Source organism: Panthera uncia (assembly GCF_023721935.1).
Source record: "Panthera uncia isolate 11264 chromosome A3 unlocalized genomic scaffold, Puncia_PCG_1.0 HiC_scaffold_11, whole genome shotgun sequence".
In the NCBI taxonomy this organism is placed as follows: domain Eukaryota; kingdom Metazoa; phylum Chordata; class Mammalia; order Carnivora; family Felidae; genus Panthera; species Panthera uncia.
Window position 1 is genome coordinate 87639259 of NW_026057578.1, and position 21699 is coordinate 87660957.

Consider the following 21699-nt stretch of genomic DNA (forward strand, 5'->3'; position numbering starts at 1 on the left):
AAATAGTATCTGTTGACTCCATCATATGAAAAATTAAACAATTGGTTGTACTTGTCCAGTTTCTCCCCACCTGCACTCACACACACACACACACACACATACTTCCCCCAACTTGCCAATATTGTATTTTGTGAATTTTGTCTCAGTTCATTATCGTAGTATTAACTACTCTGTTGACCAGCTTTATTTTTAAGAATTATAACATACAACTTCCATATTGTAAGCAAAATCACCATGTTATATTAGTTATGTTTTTAAACACAGGATCAGCATTTACCATGAATCTTTTCATAGAACTGTTTATGAGTTTGTTAGTTTAAATTGTTCTGTTGTTAGGCTAGATTTTTAAACAGTTGTTCAGGACTGAGCATCTCTTCAGTTCTTACAAATTTGAGACTATCTCTTTATGTAAGAACAGACAACTTGGTTGGATATAAAACTTTTGGATAGTAATCCTTAACTCAAAATCTGTCAATTTTACTCCCCTTTTTCGGGGCACAAGCATTTAATGTTTCTGTGTCAGAGGCAACCCTGATATATTTTTCCTGTGGGGTCCTGGATTCCTATCATTTTTTTTGAATTTAGTTTACTTTCCCAGGGTATGTCTCAGTATTGGTTAGTGTCTCCTGATGTTTTTATTTTATTTTTTTATTTGTATTCAAGTTATAATATATAGGAGTAAAACCCAGTGATTCATCTCTCACATAGGACACCCTGTGCTCATCCCAAAAAGTTCCCTCCTTACTGCCTATTACTCATTTAACCCACTCCCTCACCCACCTCCAGCAACCCTCAGTTCATTCGCTGTATTTAAGAGCCTCTTATAGTTTGCCTCCCTGTCTGTTTTTATCTTATTTTTCCTTCCCTTCCCCTGTGTTCATCTGTTGAATTTCTCATATTCCACCTATGAGTAAAATCATCTGATACCTGTCTTTCTCTGACTTACTTTGCTTAGCATAATACCCTCCAGTTCCATCCACATTGTTGCATATGGCAAGATTTCATTCTTTTTTGTCACCAAGTAGTATTCCATTGTATGTATATGTATACATTGTGTGTATATTACATATTCTTAATCCATTCATCAGTTGATGGACATTTGGGCTCTTTCCATAATTTGGCTATTGTTGATAGCACTGCTGTAAACATTGGGGTGTATGTGCCCCTTCAAATCAGCACTCCTTTGAATAAATAGCTAGTAGTACAGTTGCTGGGTTGTAAGGTAGTTCTACTTTTAATTTTTTTAGGAACCTCCACACTGTTTCCCAGAGTGGCTGTACCAGTTTGCATTCCCACCAACAGTGCATGAGGGTTCCCCTTTTCCCACATCCTGGCCAACATCTGTTGTTCCCTGAATTGTTAATTTTAGCCATTCTCACAGGTGTGAGGTGGTATTTCATTGCAGTTTTGATTTGTATTTCCCTGATGATGAGTGATGTTGAGCATCTTTTCATGTGTCTGTTTGCCATCTGGATATCTTCTTTGGAAAAGTGTCTGTGCATGTCTTCTGCCCATTTCTTCACTGGATTATGTTTTTCGGGTGTTGAGTTTGGTAAGTTCTTTATAGATTTTGGATACTAACCCTTTATCTGATATGTCATTTGCAAATATCTTCTCCCATTCTGTCGGTTGCCTTTTAGTTTGGTTGATTGTTTCCTTTGCTGTACAGAAGCTTTTTATCTTGATGAGGTCCCAATAGTTCATATTTGCTTTTGTTCCTTTTCCTTGGGAGACATGTCAAGTAGGAAGTTGCCGCAGCTGAAGTCAAAGAGGTAGGTTACTGCTTGTCTTCTGTAGGATTTTGATGGTTTCCTGTCTCACATTTAGGTCTTTCATGCATTTTGAATATATTTTTGTGTTCGGTGTTAAGAAGTTGGCCCAGTTTCATTCTTCTGCGTGTTGCTGTCCAGTTCTCCCAGCTCCATTTGCTAAAGAGACTGTATTTTTTCCATTGAATACTCTTTCCTGCTTTGTTGAAAGTTTTTTTAAATCAAATTCACATCCCATGCAGTTTACTCTTTCAAATATATAATTCATCGGTGTTTGGTATATTCAGAGAAGGTTGTACAACCATCGCCACTAAATCCAGAACATATTTGTCACACCAAAAAGAAACCCTATGTCCATTAACAGTCATTTTTCAGCCTCTCTTACCTCTTTCCGCTCTCCAGCCATTAATCTACTTTCTGTCTCTGTGGATTTGCCTTTTCAGGACATTTCATACAAATGAATCATGTAATATGTGGCCTTTTGTGTCTGGCTTTCACTTAACATAGTACTTTCATGGTTCATCATTTTGTAGCATGAATCAATACCCCTTGCTTCTTACAGGTGAATAATATTCCACAAACATATAAAACATTTTGTTTATTCATGAATTGATGGACATTTAGGTTGTTTCTGCTTTTTGACCATTATGAAAAATGCTGCTATAAGCATTAATATACAAGTGTTTGTGTGGAACTGTGTTTTCGGTTTTCTTAGGTATATACCTAATAGAATTGCTGGACCATGTTTAACCTTTTGAGTGGCTGCACCATTTTACATTCCCACCAGGATCATATTCCAATTTCTCTATATTCTTGTCAACACTTGGTATTGTCTGTCTTTTGATTATAATCATCCTAATGGATATGAAATGGTATCCCATTGTAGTTTTAATTTGCATTTCCCTAATAACTATTGATTAACATCTTTTCATATACCTTTTGGCCATTTGTATATCTTCTTCAGAGATATGTCTATTCAGATCTTTAAAAGGACTATTAGGGGGCACCTGGGTGGCGCAGTCGGTTAAGCGTCCGACTTCAGCCAGGTCACGATCTCGCGGTCCGTGAGTTCGAGCCCCGCGTCAGGCTCTGGGCTGATGGCTCGGAGCCTGGAGCCTGTTTCCGATTCTGTGTCTCCCTTTCTCTCTGCCCCTCCCCCGTTCATGCTCTGTCTCTCTCTGTCCCAAAAATAAATAAAAAACATTGAAAAAAAAAAAAAAAAGGACTATTAGATTTTTAAATTGGGTTGTCATTTTAGTACCGAGTTATATTTCTTTATATATATATATATTTTTTTAAGTTTTTATTTAAATTCTAGTTAGTTAACATACAATATAATATTAGTTGCAGGTGTACAGTATAATGATTCAACACTTTTTTTTTAAGTTTATTTATTTATTGGAGGGGGGTGGTGTGAGCAGGGGAGGGACAGAGAGAAAGGGAGAGAGAGAATCCCAAGCAGGCTCCACACCAGCAGTGCCGAGCCTGGTGCGGACCTCAAACTCACGAACCATGAGATCATGACCTGAGCCAAAACCCAGAGTTGGGACACTTACCTGACTGAGCCACCCAGGCACCCTGTGACTCAGCACTTCTGTACATCACCTGGTACTCATCACAGTACACTCCTTAATCCCCATCACCTATTTAACCCATCCCCCCACTCACCTCCCCTCTGGTAACCATCAGTTTGTTCTCTATAGTTAAGGGTCCGTTTCTTGGTTTGCCTCTCTTTTTCCCTTTGCTCGTTTGTTTTGTTAATTAACTTCCACGTATGAGTGATACCATATGGCATTTGTCTTTCTCTGACTGACTTATTTTATTTAGCATAATACTAGCTCCATGTACATCATTGCAAATGGCAAGATTGCATTCTTTTTATGGTTGAGTAATATTCCCTTTAAAAGTTTATTATTTGAGAAACAGAGAGAGAGAGAGAGAGTGCAAGTGGGGGAGGGGCAGAGAGAGAGGTAGAAAGAATCCCAAGCAGACTTCACACAGAGCCCAGTGCAGGGCTCGATCTCACGAACCGTGAGATCATAACCTGAAATCAAGAGTCGAACACTTAACCAACTGAGGTACCCAGGCGCCCGAGTAATATTCCATTGTGTGTTTATATATACACCACATCTTTATCCTTTCATCATTTGATGGACACTGGGCTGTTTCCATAATTTGGCTCTTGTAGATAATGCTGCTGTAAACATTGGGGTGCATGTATCCCTTTGAATTCGTGTTTTTATAATTTGGGGGGTAAAAACCCAGTAGCACAATTACTAGGGTATTTCTGTTTTTAACTTTCTGAGGAACTTCTTTACTGTTTTCCACAGTGGCTGTGCCAGTTTGCATTCTCACCAGCAGTGCAAGAGGTTTATTTTTCTCCACATCCTGGACAATACCTGTTGTTTCTTGTGTTGTTGACTTCAGCCATTCTGACAGATGTGAGGTGATCGCTCATGTCTATTCATGTCTTCTGTTTTTCATTTCAAAAGACTTCTTCAATCTGTAATCTACTGGCTAAGTTCTCTTAATTTTTTATAAAATTTCTGTTTTCTATTGTAGTTTAATGCTATTATTTTTGTCCTCAGTTTTCTTCTTTAGTGACTGTCTTTTGTTCTCCAACACAAAGGAGATACTCATTAATTGACAAATTGTGTTAATTTTGTCAGCTGCCTCTTAATCTCCTTCTATTATTTTAGTTTATCTTGGGTCTATTTCATTAGGTCCATATTCTTTTTAATTTTGTTTAGAGTGAGAGCACAAATTATTTATTGGCTGAAATGGGTAAACCTTGCAGAATTACTTCTTTCTCTTTTTTTCCCCTTTCTTCTGCTTTCATGCTATAAAATATTTACATATATCTTTGTCTTTTGTTTTCCTATTACTTGTCTTTGTCAGCAGTTCTGTGGGAACCATTAATGTACCCACAAAGAATGTGGTTGAAATCTCTGTACTGTTTTATTACCGGTTTGCAAGATACTGCTTCAAATCCTCTTCCCAGGACACGAACCTGAAGACTAATTGTGTATGGCTTTTGTTTCTTTTGCCTCTCAGAGTTTGGGAAAGCAAGGGGATAGTAGATAATTCTAGGACTCTGGAAAGCTATAGTAGGTGACATTTTTCTTTGCCATTGTTAAAAAAGTTGGAAACTGGTGGCCACTTTACCAAGTATGGAAGTAAGGAAAGTATCTAGCTCTATAGGACATGCCCTTGGGGTTTTATTGTACTGTTTTAGAGTCAGCTGATGACTGGTTTCATGGCATTGTCATGTGGTCAGTGAAATGGCTGGGCCTTATTTTTTTCTAGTAAATGTTAGTAATGCAACTAAGATATTTAGATTGAGGAGATTATTTCCCATACCTTTTTCTGACTTCTTGGCCAGAAGAAGGTATTTGGTAAATCATTCTGGCTATGGCAGAAGGTGCTATTTTTTTTTTTTTTCCACTAGAAGCGTGTCTCCAATTGGGATATTTCTCTTTTTTCTCTTTCTTCTGAGCAACTTACTGCCTCAGTTCCTTCCCTGAGAGATCAGTGCAGTATTTTGAATTTAATGGACTTTCCTTTTACTCTTTTGCATGATCCTTTGTGTAGGAAGAGCTTTGTGATGGCTTCTTAATTTTAGTCCCAGTTTTTTCTATAGACATTACTTCTGCAATTTTGTGGTATGAGTTGAGTCCTTTCCCTAGGTCTGAATATTCTTTTCATTTTTTGCTTTTGTGTTTCATTTATGGAAGAAGAGGTTCATTAAGCCTGTCAGTGTGCTATCATATTTTCTAAAATCCATTCATCTGTTTTCTCAGTGTTTCTCTGTGTCTCCTGTATTCAATTTCTTCCTTTTCTGTAGACTCCTTCCTCTCAACTAGAACCATGCTTATGTTTTTCCTCATTATGGACTGTGGAGGACTTGCCAGTCAGGATAGTTTCTGTGGATGCTTCTACCACTTTATATCTTGCTCTTATTACCAAATATCTTGTCAAAAGGATATCTCTTTATTTCATTTGAATATAAAGGTAAAAAGGTAACTAAATATGAAGAATTCAGATAATATAAAGACCTTGGAAATCATAAGTCTCATCATTCTGAAAGAGTCATGTTTAACATTTTCACAAATGAGCTTCCAGGTTTATATTTTATGATTCACACACCCACTACTGATCCTGGATATATTTCATTAGGCCCATGCTCTACTGTAGCTAAATACCAAAAGAAGAGGCCTCCATGAGAGAATGAAACAAGAGCTTTATTAGTGTTTGATTACATATTAACCAATATTTCTTATATTTTATAGTTTTTACAATCATGCTTATATATAGAAACGAGTCAAAAAACTGAAATCACAGTATATATGTTGTTTTGAAGCTGTACACTTAATATATCATAGACATCATTTTATTTTTTAATTATTTTAATAAAAAGACATGTAGTCATTTTAATGACTTTATGAGTTCCATTGTAGAAGTATAGTATTTGTCTAATTAGTTCCCTAATGGCAGGTATTTAAATTGCTTTGAATTTTTCTTTATCATAACCTGCACTTTGATGAGTAGTCCTCTTATATCTTTATGAATTTTTCTATTTCCTCAAGATACATTTCTAAATTTGGAGTTTCTGGGCATTAAAAGTGTTTAATCCACACTACTAAATTGTCCTCCTTAAATATTGAATCAATTATTCGTTCACCAGTAGTGAATAATTATAGCTTGGTCAATACCTACAAGTAACATTCTTATTAATGTCTGCCAATCAGGCCTGTTCTTGTTTACATTTCTTTACATCCACTAAGTTTTTATTTGTGTGTGTGTGTGTTTATTGACCATTTATACTTCTTATTTTATGAGCTACCTACCATGTCTTTAACCCAGGTTTCCTTAGGGTAATTTTTTCTCTTAAACATGTGTACCCAGGATATTTTTTAATTCTTTGTACAGATAAGGGTTTAGGAGTCAATATAAGGGGATAACAGCAGCTGCCTGCCCATCCTTCCCCTCTTCCTTTGATGACCCGTCATCTCCTTTCTGTGACTCACTTCCTTTGTGCCTCTCTCCACTGTGTGCAATCTGTCTCAGTCTCTGAAGTTCATGTTTCCCTCTCACTACTGTATCTTTGTGCGCTGTCTGCTTCTCTCTTCTTTCTTTCTGCCTCTGTGCACCCACGCTCCATACACTTGTTCTCCCCACCCCCATGCTGTCTGTTGTCCTATTGTCTCTGCTGTGTGTCTCTTGTTTCTGTGGTTACTCCCCTCCTCCTCCCTCTCTGTCATATTCCTGCTATGTCTGTGTGGACATACATGCTCTTCCTCTCCCTCTCTCCTCTCTTTTTCCTTTCTCCCTTCTTTCCCCATCTATTTTTCTCAATATCTGGTTGTGCACTTGAGTCCAAGAAGAGGGGTAGTTTACTACTGCCCATACAAAAAAAGAAAAGTCAATTATCAAGTGAATATGAATTATTTCTCTGTTTTTGACCTCTCATTACCTCCAGTTGCCCATGTTTCCAGCAGTTGGGCAGATGAACAACACAAACTACCAAAGAGGCCTCCATGAGAGAATCAAATGAGAGCTTTTATAATATTTAGTAAATGTTTACCAGTGATTAATAGACTTTTATATAACAGGCTGATTTTACACCAGTCTTTACAATCACACTCATATATGGAAAGAAACAAAAGTCAAAAGCAGATTCTTGGAACCCAAAAATAAGTGTCATTATACATTAAGAGATCAAAAGCAAGATATAAAGCCATATATTTAATATATACATGTATGTGTGTGACTGGAACAAAATATTAACAAACTATTTAAAATTGTGGCATTATAAATGTTTTCCTTTATAATGTTCTGTGTCTTTTGATATAACTTTACAAGAAACATATTTTCTAATGCACCATAAAAATTGTTTTTGTTTGACATTAATAAAAAAGTGGGGTAAGCCAATCTAATCAAACAAACACAGAATGTTAGCTACGAGCTGGAAAGGAGGATTTTCAAGCTTTTCATTTTGTTCCAGTGTCTGCCTGAAATACCTATCTGTACCTCCAATCTAGTCATAATAAATCTTTCTAGAAGCAGAGTAGAAGAATAGGACCAGAAAAGTATTATATACCATAATATGGCAAGATAAAGTAAAACAAATTTTTAACCTTAGGTTCTGAGGGTTGAGTTGAATATGCTCCTAGGGTCATGGCTTCACTTTTAAAATTTTATCCCCACATTGCATCCTCATTCCTATTTTTCCACAGGCAACTGGTCTTGTTATATAAATATATTTTGGCTTACAAGAGCTCTTACAAAATGTGTATTCTTTATGTGCGTATGTGTCTTCATTTTATATAAAAGCCATATCATTTTTTTCTTATTTTCAATAAGCATTATATTTTTTATGTTTTTAACATTTATCTACATTGCTATATGTACATCTAATCAGGTTTCCGATCATTGCATAATACTCCATTGAGTGCATCTACCACTTTACTGATGCATTTTCCCTGTGATGGGCACCCAGGTTGCTGCTGACTCCCAGCACCACAGAAAAATGGGAGTGCACACCCTTGTCCATACCCCCCGCCATTGGATCTGTGTGAGACTGTCTTTGGAATATATACCCAGAAGTGGAATTCTTGGATCATAAGCTATATAAGTTTCCTACATTAGTACCAAACTGCTTTCCAGTTCATATCCTAACTGCAATGCATGGAAATCCCTATATTTCCACTTCTCTGCCAGTAATTTCTAGTTTGGCCAGAAGATTTAGAAATACAAATTTCTAGGGGCACCTGGGTGGCTCAGTCGGTTAAGCGGCCGACTTCATCTCAGGTCATGATCTCGCAGTTTACGAGTTTGAGCCCTGCATCTGGTTCTGTGCTGACAGCTCAGAACCTGGAGCCTGCTTTGGATTCTGTGTCTCCCTCTCTTTCTCTGCCCCTCCCCCACTCAAGCTCTGTCTCTCTCTGTCTCAAAACGTTAAAAAAATTTAATAAAAAGTATATATATAAATTTCTATACCAAGGATCTTTCCCCCCCATTTTTAATTAAATGTTACTTGTCTTGAGAATCTACCCTATCCCCTCTATAAATGTCAAAGGAGGAGAGAGTCTTTTAGAGACTTCCAGAATTACTGCCGTACTTTCAACCAGAATACATTTGTTCATTCAGCCAGATGCAGTTATAAGATAGAATGTGACAAGTACAAAAGTGGGATACTTTAATTGATTTTTTCAGCTATTGACATGTAACAGATAAAAAAAGATATGAAAGATTTTACTAGCAATATTAACAAGTGTGATTTAGAATATCTATATAAAACTTCATTCCCAAAACACAGCCTCCACACTTGTTCCAAATGCCCATGGAATATTTCCAAAAATTAATTTTACTTAGGCAAAATGTTGATAAAGCCCCAAAGTAGAAGACTAATAACTATGCTTATATTTTCTAACCACAAGGTAATAAAGTTGGAATTTAACAACTATATATTTTTTTCATTAAATAGATAATTTTAAAACATTCTAAACAAGTTCAATTAGGAAATAATTGAAATAAGTCTTCTAGTATGGAAGAAGACTAACAAACAAGGAATTCAAGAAGTAATTAATAAAGTGGGAAATATATTTTAAGGAGGGCACTTGTTGTGATGAGCACTGGATGTTATATGTCAATGATGAATCCCTAAATTCTCCTGAAATTAATATTATGCTGTATGTTAACTAACTGGAATTTAAATAAAAACTTGAAACAAACAAAAAATCTAAATAAAAATATGTAAGTAAATGAAAATTTTGAAAAAGTTTTAATTATAATAAATAATTATAATAAATAATTATAATTTATTAATTATAATAAATATGGGGTGCCTGGATGGCTCAGTCAGTTAAGCATCTGACTCTTGGTTTTGGCTCAGGTCATTATCTTGCAGTTTGTGGATTTGGGCTCCATGTTTGGCTCTGTGCTGGCAACGCAGAGCCTGCTTAGGACTCTCTCTCTCCCTCTCTCTCTGTCCCTCCCCACTTGCACTCTCTCTCTCTCTCTCTCTCTCTCAAAATAAATAAACTTTAAAAAATAATGAAATAGGGGCGCCTGGGTGGCTCAGTTGGTTAAGTGTCTGACTTCAGCTCAGGTCATGATCTCGCAATTCATGGGTTCAGGCCCCACGCCTGGCTCTGTGTTGACAGCTTGGAGCCTGGAGCCTGCTTTGGATTCTGTGTCTCCCTCTCTCTCTCTCTGCCTCCTCCTCTGCTCATGCTCTGTCTCTCTCTGTCTTAAAAATAAATAAAACATTTAAAAATAATAATAATAAAATAAATATAAAAATGAGAACAAAAAAAGAGAAAATATATAAATTAATGTCAATCCCCAAAACTGATCAATATAACCAAGATCTGATTCTTTGGAAAAAACCAGTAGACCAAATCTCTGGTTATCCTGGCCATGGAAAACATAAGCAAGATGGAAGGGTGTAACCACAGACTGAAGTGGTTTCCTTCAAAAAGACTACTGTATGTAACTTTAGGCTGATATATATCTAAATTTAGATGGATGATTTTCTAGGAGACTATAAATTAAGAAAATTGATCAAGAAGTTTTAAATCAGGAAGCCTGGGTGGCTCAGTCAATTAAGATTTGGCTCAGGTCATGATCTCATGGTTCGTGAGATTGAGCCCCGTGAAGACTCTCTGTAATCTAAAGCCCTCTGCATGCCCTCTAGAAATTTGTCACAATATATGTTCCCACCAAAAAGTATAAGCATATGTGTCTCTTCACTCTCTTGCCAACTACGGGTAGTATCAGTCTTTTTAATATTTGCTAATCTGATGTGTGGAAAAACTCATTGCTTTAAAATGCATTTTTTTAACATTAGGTTTCAGGGATTGCCATTTACATTTCTTATTTTGAGGGTTACTTTTTTATATCCCTTGTCCATTTTTCTTCGAAGATTTTTTTCCTATTCTCAAGATTATATTTTATTAATATTGTAATAGTATTATGTATTCAACTTATTTCTTTGTTCCATTCTATGAAAGATCTTCCCAACCTCAAGATTATTTAAAAAAAATAATTCTTCTGGTTTTTTTAAATATTTTTTAATGCATTTAAATCTTTAATCTACATGGAATTTATTCTGTGAGTATAATTTTATTTCCAGATGTTTAGCCAATTGTCAGATATTTTTAAATAAGTAAGTGATAGTCACAATTTATTATAAAAATCTAATATTCTTTTGTTAAGCTGGACTCTAATCAGTTGGACTTGGTAATTAATAGCCATGTTTCTTCTGAAATTTTTACCCAGAACAACTGAAATAATATGTGAACACTCTATCAAAATGGAGAGCTCTGAAAAGGAAACTAATTCTGATCAAAATATGAAGGAATTTCATTTATTAAACTTGAAGTTAGATCAGAACATCCAAGTGAAAATAAAAAATATAGATATATCTGACCTCATGAGTATGTCATGAGTGAAATAAAGATTTTAGAATCATTTATGTAAAGGTGATCATAATCCTCATGAGTATTAAATCCAAGAGGAAAGATACTTGAGAGAATGCAGAGAAGAAAAAGGGGGCCACTTCCAGACTGTAAGTTTTCAAACCTAATAGAAAATTCTTTGGGACCCCTGTCCTCTTGCTCTACGGCCCTGCACAAGACTTTCATAATCATTTGTTAACCTTCTAGGTTTTCCCCTACATTAATTGAGGACTTTAGATCTGTTTGTTTTCTTTCTTTCTAGCCCAAGTCTTGCCATTATCTGGGGAACTTTACTATGCTGTTAGAGTTTCTTGACCTCAGTTCTAATGACGGTACTTCCATTATATTTTAACCATCAAGTCTCATGGCCATTTTTTGAATTTGGGCATAATGCAGAATCATTCTGGCTCTGCAATCTTTACTCACTCATGTACCAAAAAAAAACTTTTCTGGGGATCTATTAGTCAGGCACAGTGCCTTTTTAATTTTCTAAGGAGGATTTTTCATAGTTACCATCTGCCAGACTTGCAGAAATAAATGACCTGTTCTGATTCTCTAAAGGTGACTAACAGACAGTTACCACCTGAATTCCTGTTTTTGTACACTTGAATCTTGTCTCTAGAAATTAAATCTATATCAAAATGTTGTGTTTTACACAGACACTTTGTGATTGTGTCACCCTATCCTGGTTGGTAAATTTTATTATTGAAACAACAGTTGACAGTTTGATCTGCATATATCTAAAAAACACTTCACAAGAAGAGACTGTCCTTTGGTACCATAGACTGTAGTTCTGACTTTGACTCTGTCTTATCAGTGTGTACCTCTGGTTCTAAACTTCAGTGGTTATAAATTAACTAGCATAAACCCATTCCTCTGAAAGAAAAACATCTCCTAGCAGTCATCTGACGGGCAGAATGTCAACAGGAACAAATTGCCTATATGAAGAATAGCCATATAGGGTCATGAAAGAAGACATGGCCTTCCTCCAATATTGGATATGTTTTGCCAAGCTCAATTTCCACCTAAAAAAAGTAATTTTGGTGGGTGCCTGGGTGGTTCAGTTGGGTTAAGCGTCTGACTCGATTTCAGCCTAGGTGGTGATCTCACAGTCATGGGGTCAAGCCATGATTCTCTTGCTCTCCCTCTGCCTCTCCCCCCTCTAAAAAAATGGTCAATTTTTAATTGAAAAGCTTTTTTGAAGACGGTCTATCTGAAGATGTCTCTGATCAATAAATGTGGGAACGAATCCCACCTAGATTTTAATTAAACTAAAAAGTATTACAAAAAGCCTGACACATCTCTGAGATGGTAGCAGTTCCTGTTGTGGAATAAGACATCAGCAGGTGAGTTTGCTATCATAATAATAGAAAGTAAAACAGAAGCAGGCAGCCAGACAGCATGTATCTCCTTCTGAGACTCTGCGACAGAAAGCATAAACCATGGTGGTTGATAATGTCAGTTGATTTGTAGTCACTTAAATCTTTTCATTGTAAGCCTCACTGTAGAGGACTGAGTGGGCTGATTCACACGCAGGCACTGAGGGATGACAGAATCATCTGAGGAGATGCCTGAGACTCTCCCGTGGACTAAGGAGAATAACTGTTGTGGTTTACCAACAGCATCTGTAAATGAATTCAGCAAAAATGATGTTCAGTCCCTTGGTAGGTCATCACAGATTGTGAGACACAGTGAGACCTGTGCATGAGATGATTGTTGTGACTCAGTGTGGAAGTCAACATGGCATGATTGCATGATTCTGACGGTTTGCACTGGCCCTCGCCCTAGCGTGTGTAGTGCTACATCATGCCTACAACATCCAGTGCCCACATTTTTGTTGGGTTTGTTCATGCTTTGTTGTATGATAATGACACTGTTGCTCCCCTTTCATTGCTCTTGTATCACTGCTTTAGTAACAAGATGTGGGACCATAAAATATGAGAAGCTTTTTCCTCCAAGTAAGGCTTCATAATCTACATTATTTCAGTTTGCATAGTGAATAAACATTTTACAGCTTTTTTTGAGATTTTTCACATACCATAAAATTCACTTATGTAAAGTGTACAGTTTAGTGGGTTTTAGTATTATTCATGGAGTTGTGCAACCATCACCCCAATCTAATATTAAAACATTTTCAACACCCTCTAAAAACACCCTGTACTCATTAGCAAAGTCACCCTGTATTTCTCCCAACCTCTTACCCCTGCCCCAGCCCCTGGCTGTGGTTACTAATCTACTTTCTCTAGATTATTCTGGACATTGCATATAATAGAATCATACAACACGTGTATGTATTGTATGTATGACTGGCTTGTATGTATTGTATGTGTATGTATTTTGTGACTGGTTTCTTTCGCTTAATGTTTTTAAGGTTCATCTACATTGTAGCAGTGTATTCATTACTTTTTATTGCCAAATAATATTCCATTGTATGAATATTCCATTACATGTTTTATTCATCCACTTAGTAAAAAAATACTTGGCTTTCTTCTATTTTTGGGGGTATTATTAACAAGGCTGCTGTGAACATTCATGTACAAGTTTTCGTGTGGACGTATGTTCTCATTTCTTTTGGGCATGTGCCTGGGAGCGGATATATGCTGGAGCATATGGTAACTCCACATTTAACCATTTGAGGAACTGCCAGGGTGTTACCTAAAGTATTGTCACCATTTTGCGTTCCCACCAGCAGTGTATGAGGGTTCCAATTTCTCCACATCCTTGAAAACACTTGCCTTTTTCTGTCCTTTTGATTTTCACCATCCTAGAGGTCTAACTAAATCTGTTTTGTTGAGAGGGAATATTTTTTAGACTATTTTCTATTTTTAAATATTTTACTTTTTATAGGGCATGATATAGGAATTATCATGAAAGAGATTTGAACTAGAAACACACACACACCAAGGCTCGCCATTGAACCCGATGTAGATGTGTTTTTTACACCCATTGGTGCATACCATGACTGGTTGTATACTATGGATGTTGAAGAGACTGGGGCTTGAAGGGACCGTCATTTCTGCTGCATTTGCACCATAGGGCACTCCAGCCTCTGCTTGCGGACAGCTCCACCGCTCCCTGACTGCGCATGAGCAGCTTGTCCATGTGTATGAGACTCTATTATTGAAGGTCTTAACTTCTAGAGACCCAAAACCTGCAATCATTGCACTCCCTGGCTCTGTTTTCAGAAGGCACAGAAAATAGGTCTAATTTTCTTCCTCTCAGGTTCCTGCTTCCTTCCCAAAAGTGTTTTCTCTCAGGTCTTCACTCTGAACCATTTTTCACAGGTCATGCTTCCTTACCCCACCTCACTTCCTATAAATTGTCAGCTTTCCTGGGTCTACTAAGTTTGCTGATATCTTGTTTTTAAACATGTCTCTTTGAACTAAGCGTGTTGTGCTTCAGATGGTGAGAGCATGTTGACAGAGCAGATTTATCACCTTCCTTTCTGTGGCTAGAACATTTCTATGTCCTAACATACGTTTTACTTCTGTTGAGCTCACCAGAGCCATGAAACTTCTATTGCCACACTCTTCTCGGTTTTATTTTCACTATTTTTGTTTTATTTTCACTTTTTAAACTGATAATACAATCACATGATACAAAATTTTAAATGTATAAAAGAGTATTTGATAGTGTCCTTCCCACTCCTGTTCCTTGGACACCTAGCTCTCCTTTCCAGAGCTACTCAGTGTTACTAGTTCTTGCGTATCTTCACAGAGATTTTTTTTTAAGCAGCTTGGTTGAACCTGCATGGCTCAGAAGGTTAAGCATCCAACTTCGGCTCAGGTCATGATCTCACGGATTGTGAGTTCAAGTCCCACATAGGGCTCTGTGCTGAGAGCTCAGAGCCTAGTCTGCTTCAGATTCTGTGCCCATCCCTGCTCGTGCTCGCTCGCTCGCTCTCTCGCTCTCTCAAAAATGAAGAAACATTAAAAAAATTTTTTTTCAAATAAAATAAAAATAAAACAGCTTGGTTGAAGTATAATTTACATACCATAGAATTCATCCATTTTAAGTGTACGGTTATTTTTAGTGAAGTTACAGAATTGTGTAGTCATCACCATAACCCAGTTTTAGAACATTTCTGTCACTCCAAAAAGGTCCTTTGTACCTGCTTGTTATCAATCCACATTCCCAGCCCCAGACAACCTCTAATATGCCTTCTGCCTTTTCTGGACATTTCATGTAAATAGAATCATATAATATGTAGTCTTTTGCATCTGCCTTCTTTGGCTTAGCACGATGTTTTCAAGGTTCATTCATGTTGTAGCATGTATCAGTAGTTCCTTTTTATTGCTGATTAGTATTCCATTGTATGGATATACCACATTTTGTTTACCCAGTTCCCAGTTGGACACTTGGATTGTTTCTTATTTTGGATAAGAATAATGCTGCTATGAATGTTTGTGTAAAAGTTATTGTATGGACATACGTTTTCTTTTGGAATTAGAAAATTAGAATTACCAGGTCATGTGTGAAGTTTATGTTTAAGAAAATGCCAAAGTGTTTTCCAAAGTGGCTGTATGTTTTTACATTCCCACCTGCAGTATATAAAGTTTCTTATCTTTCCACTTCCTTGTCTACACTTAGTATTAGCCATCTTTTTTATTATAGCCATAGTAGTGGGTGTGAAGTGTATCTTATTATGATTTTAATTTGTATTTTCCTTATGACTGATGATGTTGAACATCTTTTCATATACTGATGAAAAGTATACTTCTCTGTCTTCTTTGGTGAAATATCTATTCAAGTCTTTAGCCCATTTTTAAATTACATATATGGAATGTCTATTTATTTAGATCTTTAATTTCTTCCGCCAGTGTTTTCAGCATGTAAGCCTTGCACTTCTGTTGTTAAATTTATTCCTAAATATTTCGTTCTTTTTGATGTTGTTGTGAATGGGGTTGTTTCCTTAATTTTTATTTTCAGATTGCTTATTGCTAGAATATAGAAATACAATTGATTTTTTATCTTGTCTTACATCTATAATCTGGCTAAACTTATTAGTTCTAATACTTCTTTATGGATTCCTTGGTATTTTATTTGGACAGAATCATGTCATTTGCAAATAAAAACAGTTGTACTTCTTCCTTTCCAATCTAGGTTCTTTTCTTTCATGGGTATTTTATCAATAAGAAAGCAAATACCTGCATATGTTTTTGACCTTTTTTTTTTTTTTTTCCCCACAGACCTGGCAGCATACTTTGCTTTTTATACTTAATCTTTCCTGAAAGTCAGTCCATTTCAGTACCTCCTACAGCTGCAGAGAAGGTGTAGTATATTGCCAGTCAGTCATACCTTCCTCACCACATATTCATACGTTTTGTTTTTTTTTAACATCACAATAGTCTCAGTTTTATATGACTTTTATATTTTTTTTACAACTTATATTCTAAATCATTTGTTCTTTCTAACACTTCTGTAATTTCAGAAATGCAAGTGCTCCCTTTTTGAGCTGGGTAAACTGGCACAGAGAGTGCAGTGATTATGCAAGTAGAGACAGCTAATAAAGGGAAGATCTGAGACTGGCTTAGGCCTTTGGACTTCAGATGCACAGCTTTTCCTACTGTATCAAAGTTGCTGCCATTCCTCCTGCCTGATGTATAGGGCTTTACAATGATCCCTTGTTGGATTTGGCCCATCATTCCTGTTTATTATTTTGGATCTTGACAGTCATTTAGGCCCTCCCAGATATGCATTGTACAAGAAATCTCCTGCTTCCCATATCTCTAAGACACTGATATATAAAATGTTAAGAAGGAATAGCCAGAGCAAATCAAGTAACTGGACACAATAGGTGCTTAGTAAATATTTGCTGTTGAATGCAAGACATACCACTCATTAATAAAGGCCTCTCTCTGTTTTCATAATATTTGGGTAAGAATGCTTCAACCACCTGTGGTTCTACCAACTTATTTTATCATTTAACCCCCATAACTCCATCTTGCCCTCAAAGATGTCAGGAGAAGTCTCGTCATTTTAATCAACTCAAGCTGTCCTTGACCACACATTCTTTTGGTCTACCGTCAGTGACCATATCTACTAGAAAAACCAGGCTAATCTGGCAAGGCTTGTTCTTCCTGCTCTTGAGCACTGCCTGAAATGTGCTTATCTCTTCTTTGACCTCTAAATGCTTGTAAATGATTAGATTGGTGATCCATTCTAGCACTTTATATGTCATCATTCTTAAACCCACCAGTTTGCAATGCTTATCTTTTTGAAAATCAAAACATTTCCTGTCCCGGGTCATTTAACTTAACGTGCTCTGTATCAAGTTTCTGAAAGAAACTGTTTCAAGTCTCCTGAAGGCCCTGGGATATAGTTTATTTAGTTCAGAGGAGTAGACACCCTGTTTCCTTTCCTGAGTTGGCTGTCAATTCACCTTTACCAAAATTGCTTAAGTAGACAAGCATCTGGCATTTATTCAAAATATAGATGCCCAGACCCCTCCCCTCGAGACTCCAATTCATTGTTCTGAGTTTGGACCCATCCTCCAGGAGATTGTTGTGACGAGCAAGCTTAAGAAATACTGTTTTATACTACATTTTGATAATCTTTTTGTCATTCAGTAGCATTCCACCATCCACTTTAATCCATGAAGTTACCCTTCTTTGCTCTATTTGCTCTGAACCTAACTTAAAAGCCTTTTGGGCTCTTTAATAATTTCTGCAATACTCCAGTTATTCAGGACTTCTCATGGGGCCTTTCAGCTCTTTGTATATTTACCCATGTAAAAGTATCTGAGTCTGATCTTACTGGACAGCACCTCTTTAGTCATTCCTGGCCCTCTTTATCTCTCATCAAAATTGTTTTGCACGTGTCAAGTTAGAATTTCATTCTGAAAACCCACCAGGCTAATCTTTGGCTAGCATCCTCTTTGGAGTTTCTTCAAGTCTTGTGAACATATCCACTCTTTTTTTTTTTTTTAATTTTATTTTTTCAATTCACATCCAAATTAGTTACCATATAGTGCAACAATGATTTCAGGAGTAGATTTCTTAATGCCCCTTGCCCATTTAGCCCATCCCTCCTCCCACAACCCCACCAGTAACCCTGTTTGTTCTCCACATTTAAGTCTCTTATGTTTTATCCGCTTCCCTGTTTTTATATTATTTTTGCTTCCCTTCCCTTATGTTCATATATCTGTGTCTGAAAGCCCTCATATGAGTGAAGTCAAATGATATTTGTCTTTCCCTGACTGGCTGATTTCACTTAACATAATACCCTCTAGTTCCAGCCACATAGTTGCAAATGGCAAGATTTCATTCTTTTTGATTGCTGACTAATACTCCATTGTCTATATGTGTGTGTGTGTATGTATGTATATATGTGTGTGTGTGTGTGTATGTGTGTGTGTGTGTGTGTATACACCACTTCTTCTTTATCCATTCATCCATCGATGGACATTTGGGCTCTTTCCATACTTTGGCTATTGTCGATAGCGCTGCTATAAACACTGGGGTGCGTGTGCCCCTTCAAAACAGCACACCTGTATCCCTTGGATAAATACCTAGTGGTGCAATTTCTGGGTTGTAGGGTAGTTGCATTTTTAATTTTTTGAGGAACGTCCATACTGTTTTCCAAAGTGACTGCTCCAGTTTGCATTCCCACCAGCAGGGCAAAAGAGATCCTCTTTCTCCGCATCTTCACCAGTATCTGTTGTTGCCTGAGTTGTTAATGTTAGCCATTCTGACAGGTGTAAGGTGGTATCTCGTTGTGGTTTTGATTCGTATTTCCTGAACATACCCACTCTTTATGGCTTACCTTGTTAAGACAGCTCAGGCCCTTATCCAACCATAGCAGCATTCACCTCCCTATCATAAATTATATGGTAACATGTTCACATTGTCACAAGCTTTCTGGAGAGCAACTTTATCCCAACAAGTAGAACTGAATTAGAAAGGGCTCTTGGTAGCTTGTATGTGTTCTTTATCCTGTAGGTGACTATGCCATTGACTGCAGGTAATGCTAACAGGGTCTCTTTTGTTTTTCCAGGTGGCAAACCATGTGATTTCTTCTGATTCTATTTCATCTTCTACCAGTAGTTTCTGGAGCTCAAGCCCCACCCTTTGCAACAAGCAAAATGTACATATGTTAAACAAGGGTGTACAAGCAGGTAAATTACTTGAATTTAAACATTTCCATTGAAATACAAGTAGACCTTAAACATATATTAAGATACTCAACCTCACAATAAAATAAGTGAAGATTAAAACTATACTCAAATGCCATTTGCCACCTATCAGACTGGCAAAAATCTAAGTTTGGTAGTAAGTTTCTGGGCACAAGTGTAAAGGAATAGGTACTCATACATGTAAGTTGGGAGTACAACCCCCATGAGGCAATTTGGCAGTTTCTATTCAAATTACTTTGATCTAGCACTTTTACTTTTGGAATTTAGCCTATAGATATATTGTGCATATGTGCAAAATGACAAGTGGACAGAATTAATCATTGAAGTATTGTTTATTATAACAGAAAATTTAAATTGACTTAGATGTCCATCAATAGCCAAATGTTTAAATAAATTATCATACATCCATATAACAAGACATAGGATGAGGAAACTCTCTCTCTGCTAATATGGCAAGATCTCCAACAGAGATAATTAAAAAGAAAACACAAAGTGCTTTAAAAATAAAGGAAGAAAATTGCTTGAATGTGTGCAAAAAATTCTCTGGAACCAGGGGGTTGCAAATTGAATGAATGGAGAACAGGAGTGGGAAGGAGGCTTTTCACTTATGTTTTTCTATATCTTTTGATTTTATATAAGAGAAGTAAACTCCCTTGATTTTTTTCCCCCTCCAGTCTTGTCTTTGTATCTGTCAACCTCTTTCTTACCTGGGTGACTGCCAGGAGGACTATAAGCATTTAGTGTCTTTCTCACTTTGGATCAGAACTAAAATCCTTTACCCATTGAATCCATGTGAGTGATTTTTTTCCCTCTAATATCTAAACTGACTAAGAAATAAAAACCTTCCTTTCTTCTTCCACTTTCCCTCCCTCCCCTCCTGTCTGTCTCTGTCCCTCACACCCCTCTACACCACCCAGAGGAGGCAGTAGCTTGCATTTTTGAAGACTTAAAAAGTATTTGTTTACTGAATTGAATACACATGCCAACTAAGTCTCAAGGCTGCTCCCAGGATATCTGTGGATCTTTCCCCTCAGGTAACTTGGAGATCGTGAATGGTGTCAAAAAACACACTCGAGATGTTGGGATGACTTTCCCAACTCCAAGCTCTAGCGAGGCTAGAGTAGAAGGGTACAGCGATGTGACTTCTTGGTCAGAAGAAAAAATAGAAGAGAAAAGTCGTCTCACCAGTTATCTTGGGGATAAAAAGTTAAGGAAGAACAAGCAGAGTTGCAGTGAAGGTCAGTTTTTAATTCCAGTGTTGTAGCAGAAGAACTAGTGAATTTCAAGTCTCTTGCGATGCTAAGATTCTTTATTTCTAATGACTCTGTGTTGACCCCATCTCCCCACACCCCCAGCACCACCTTGGCAAATTTTCAAAGTATCTAGCACTATAATTACAGTCATACCTGTAGTTATGCAAACTCCAGGGCATCGCAGTGGTCTCTGACAGCTGAGTCCCCTGAGAGCCTATGCTATGCACATGTCTTTGGTGAGAAGAACGAAAAATCTTTTTTCTTTCTTAAAAATATTTCCCATAGGAGTTTCATGGTTTGTTCCTGTGGAAAATGTGAAGTGTGGTCCTAAGAAGGAAAACCTGCCCAAACTTTATGGCCCTGGTATCTGCTGGTTTGCACCAATAACCAACACCAAACCGTGGAGAGAGCCACTGCGGGAACAGAACTGGCAGGGACAGCACATGGACAGCCACGGGTCACTAGCAGGCCCAGGCAGAGATCCCCCAAGGCCATTTGTGAAAGCAACCCTACAGGTGCAGCGACACTGAGTTCATTTTAGCCATGTTTAAGGTGGGGATTCGGGGGGGGCGGGTGCTGGAGGGGAGATACAAAGAAGTTAAATGTGTGATTTGGCCTTCTGAAGAAAAGTCTCCTAACCCTCATTTCTGGCACTTCTGGAATTTCATCTGTTCCCACTGTCATCATTAAACAAAGGCTGACTTACTGTTAACCATTCTAAACTGTGCATTGCCCTCTGAACCTGGGACGAGGCAATAGAAGGGAGGGGGCTGTGATGCTGCCCACTGGGCTCATAGACATCTGCATGTGGAGCGCTCTGGAGGCCTGATGTTTGTTCCTCCATTTACATAACTCCCATTCCTGCTTAGCACAGGATTTAAAAGGCAGGAAGTCCCTTCTTTATATGTACCTTGGGAGCTGAACGAAATGTTACTTAATAATATATTTGTTTTGGGGCGCCTGGGTGGCGCAGTCGGTTAAGCGTCCGACTTCAGCCAGGTCACGATCTCGCGGTCTGTGAGTTCGAGCCCCGCGTCAGGCTCTGGGCTGATGGCTCGGAGCCTGGAGCCTGTTTCCGATTC

The 21699-nt window shown here is 37.4% G+C and overlaps 1 protein-coding gene across 2 annotated transcripts in view; it reads left to right on the top strand.

Annotated features, from left to right (window-relative positions):
* The window catches only part of ALMS1 (ALMS1 centrosome and basal body associated protein), a 94095-nt gene that overhangs the window by 66878 nt on the left and 5518 nt on the right, over window positions 1-21699 (top strand). For both annotated transcript variants that reach the window (XM_049651702.1, XM_049651704.1), the window contains exons 7-9: window positions 19226-19346; window positions 20399-20602; window positions 20903-21132. In XM_049651702.1, coding sequence (XP_049507659.1) covers window positions 19226-19346; window positions 20399-20602; window positions 20903-21132 — 555 coding nt within the window. The remainder of the gene's footprint in view (window positions 1-19225; window positions 19347-20398; window positions 20603-20902; window positions 21133-21699) is intronic.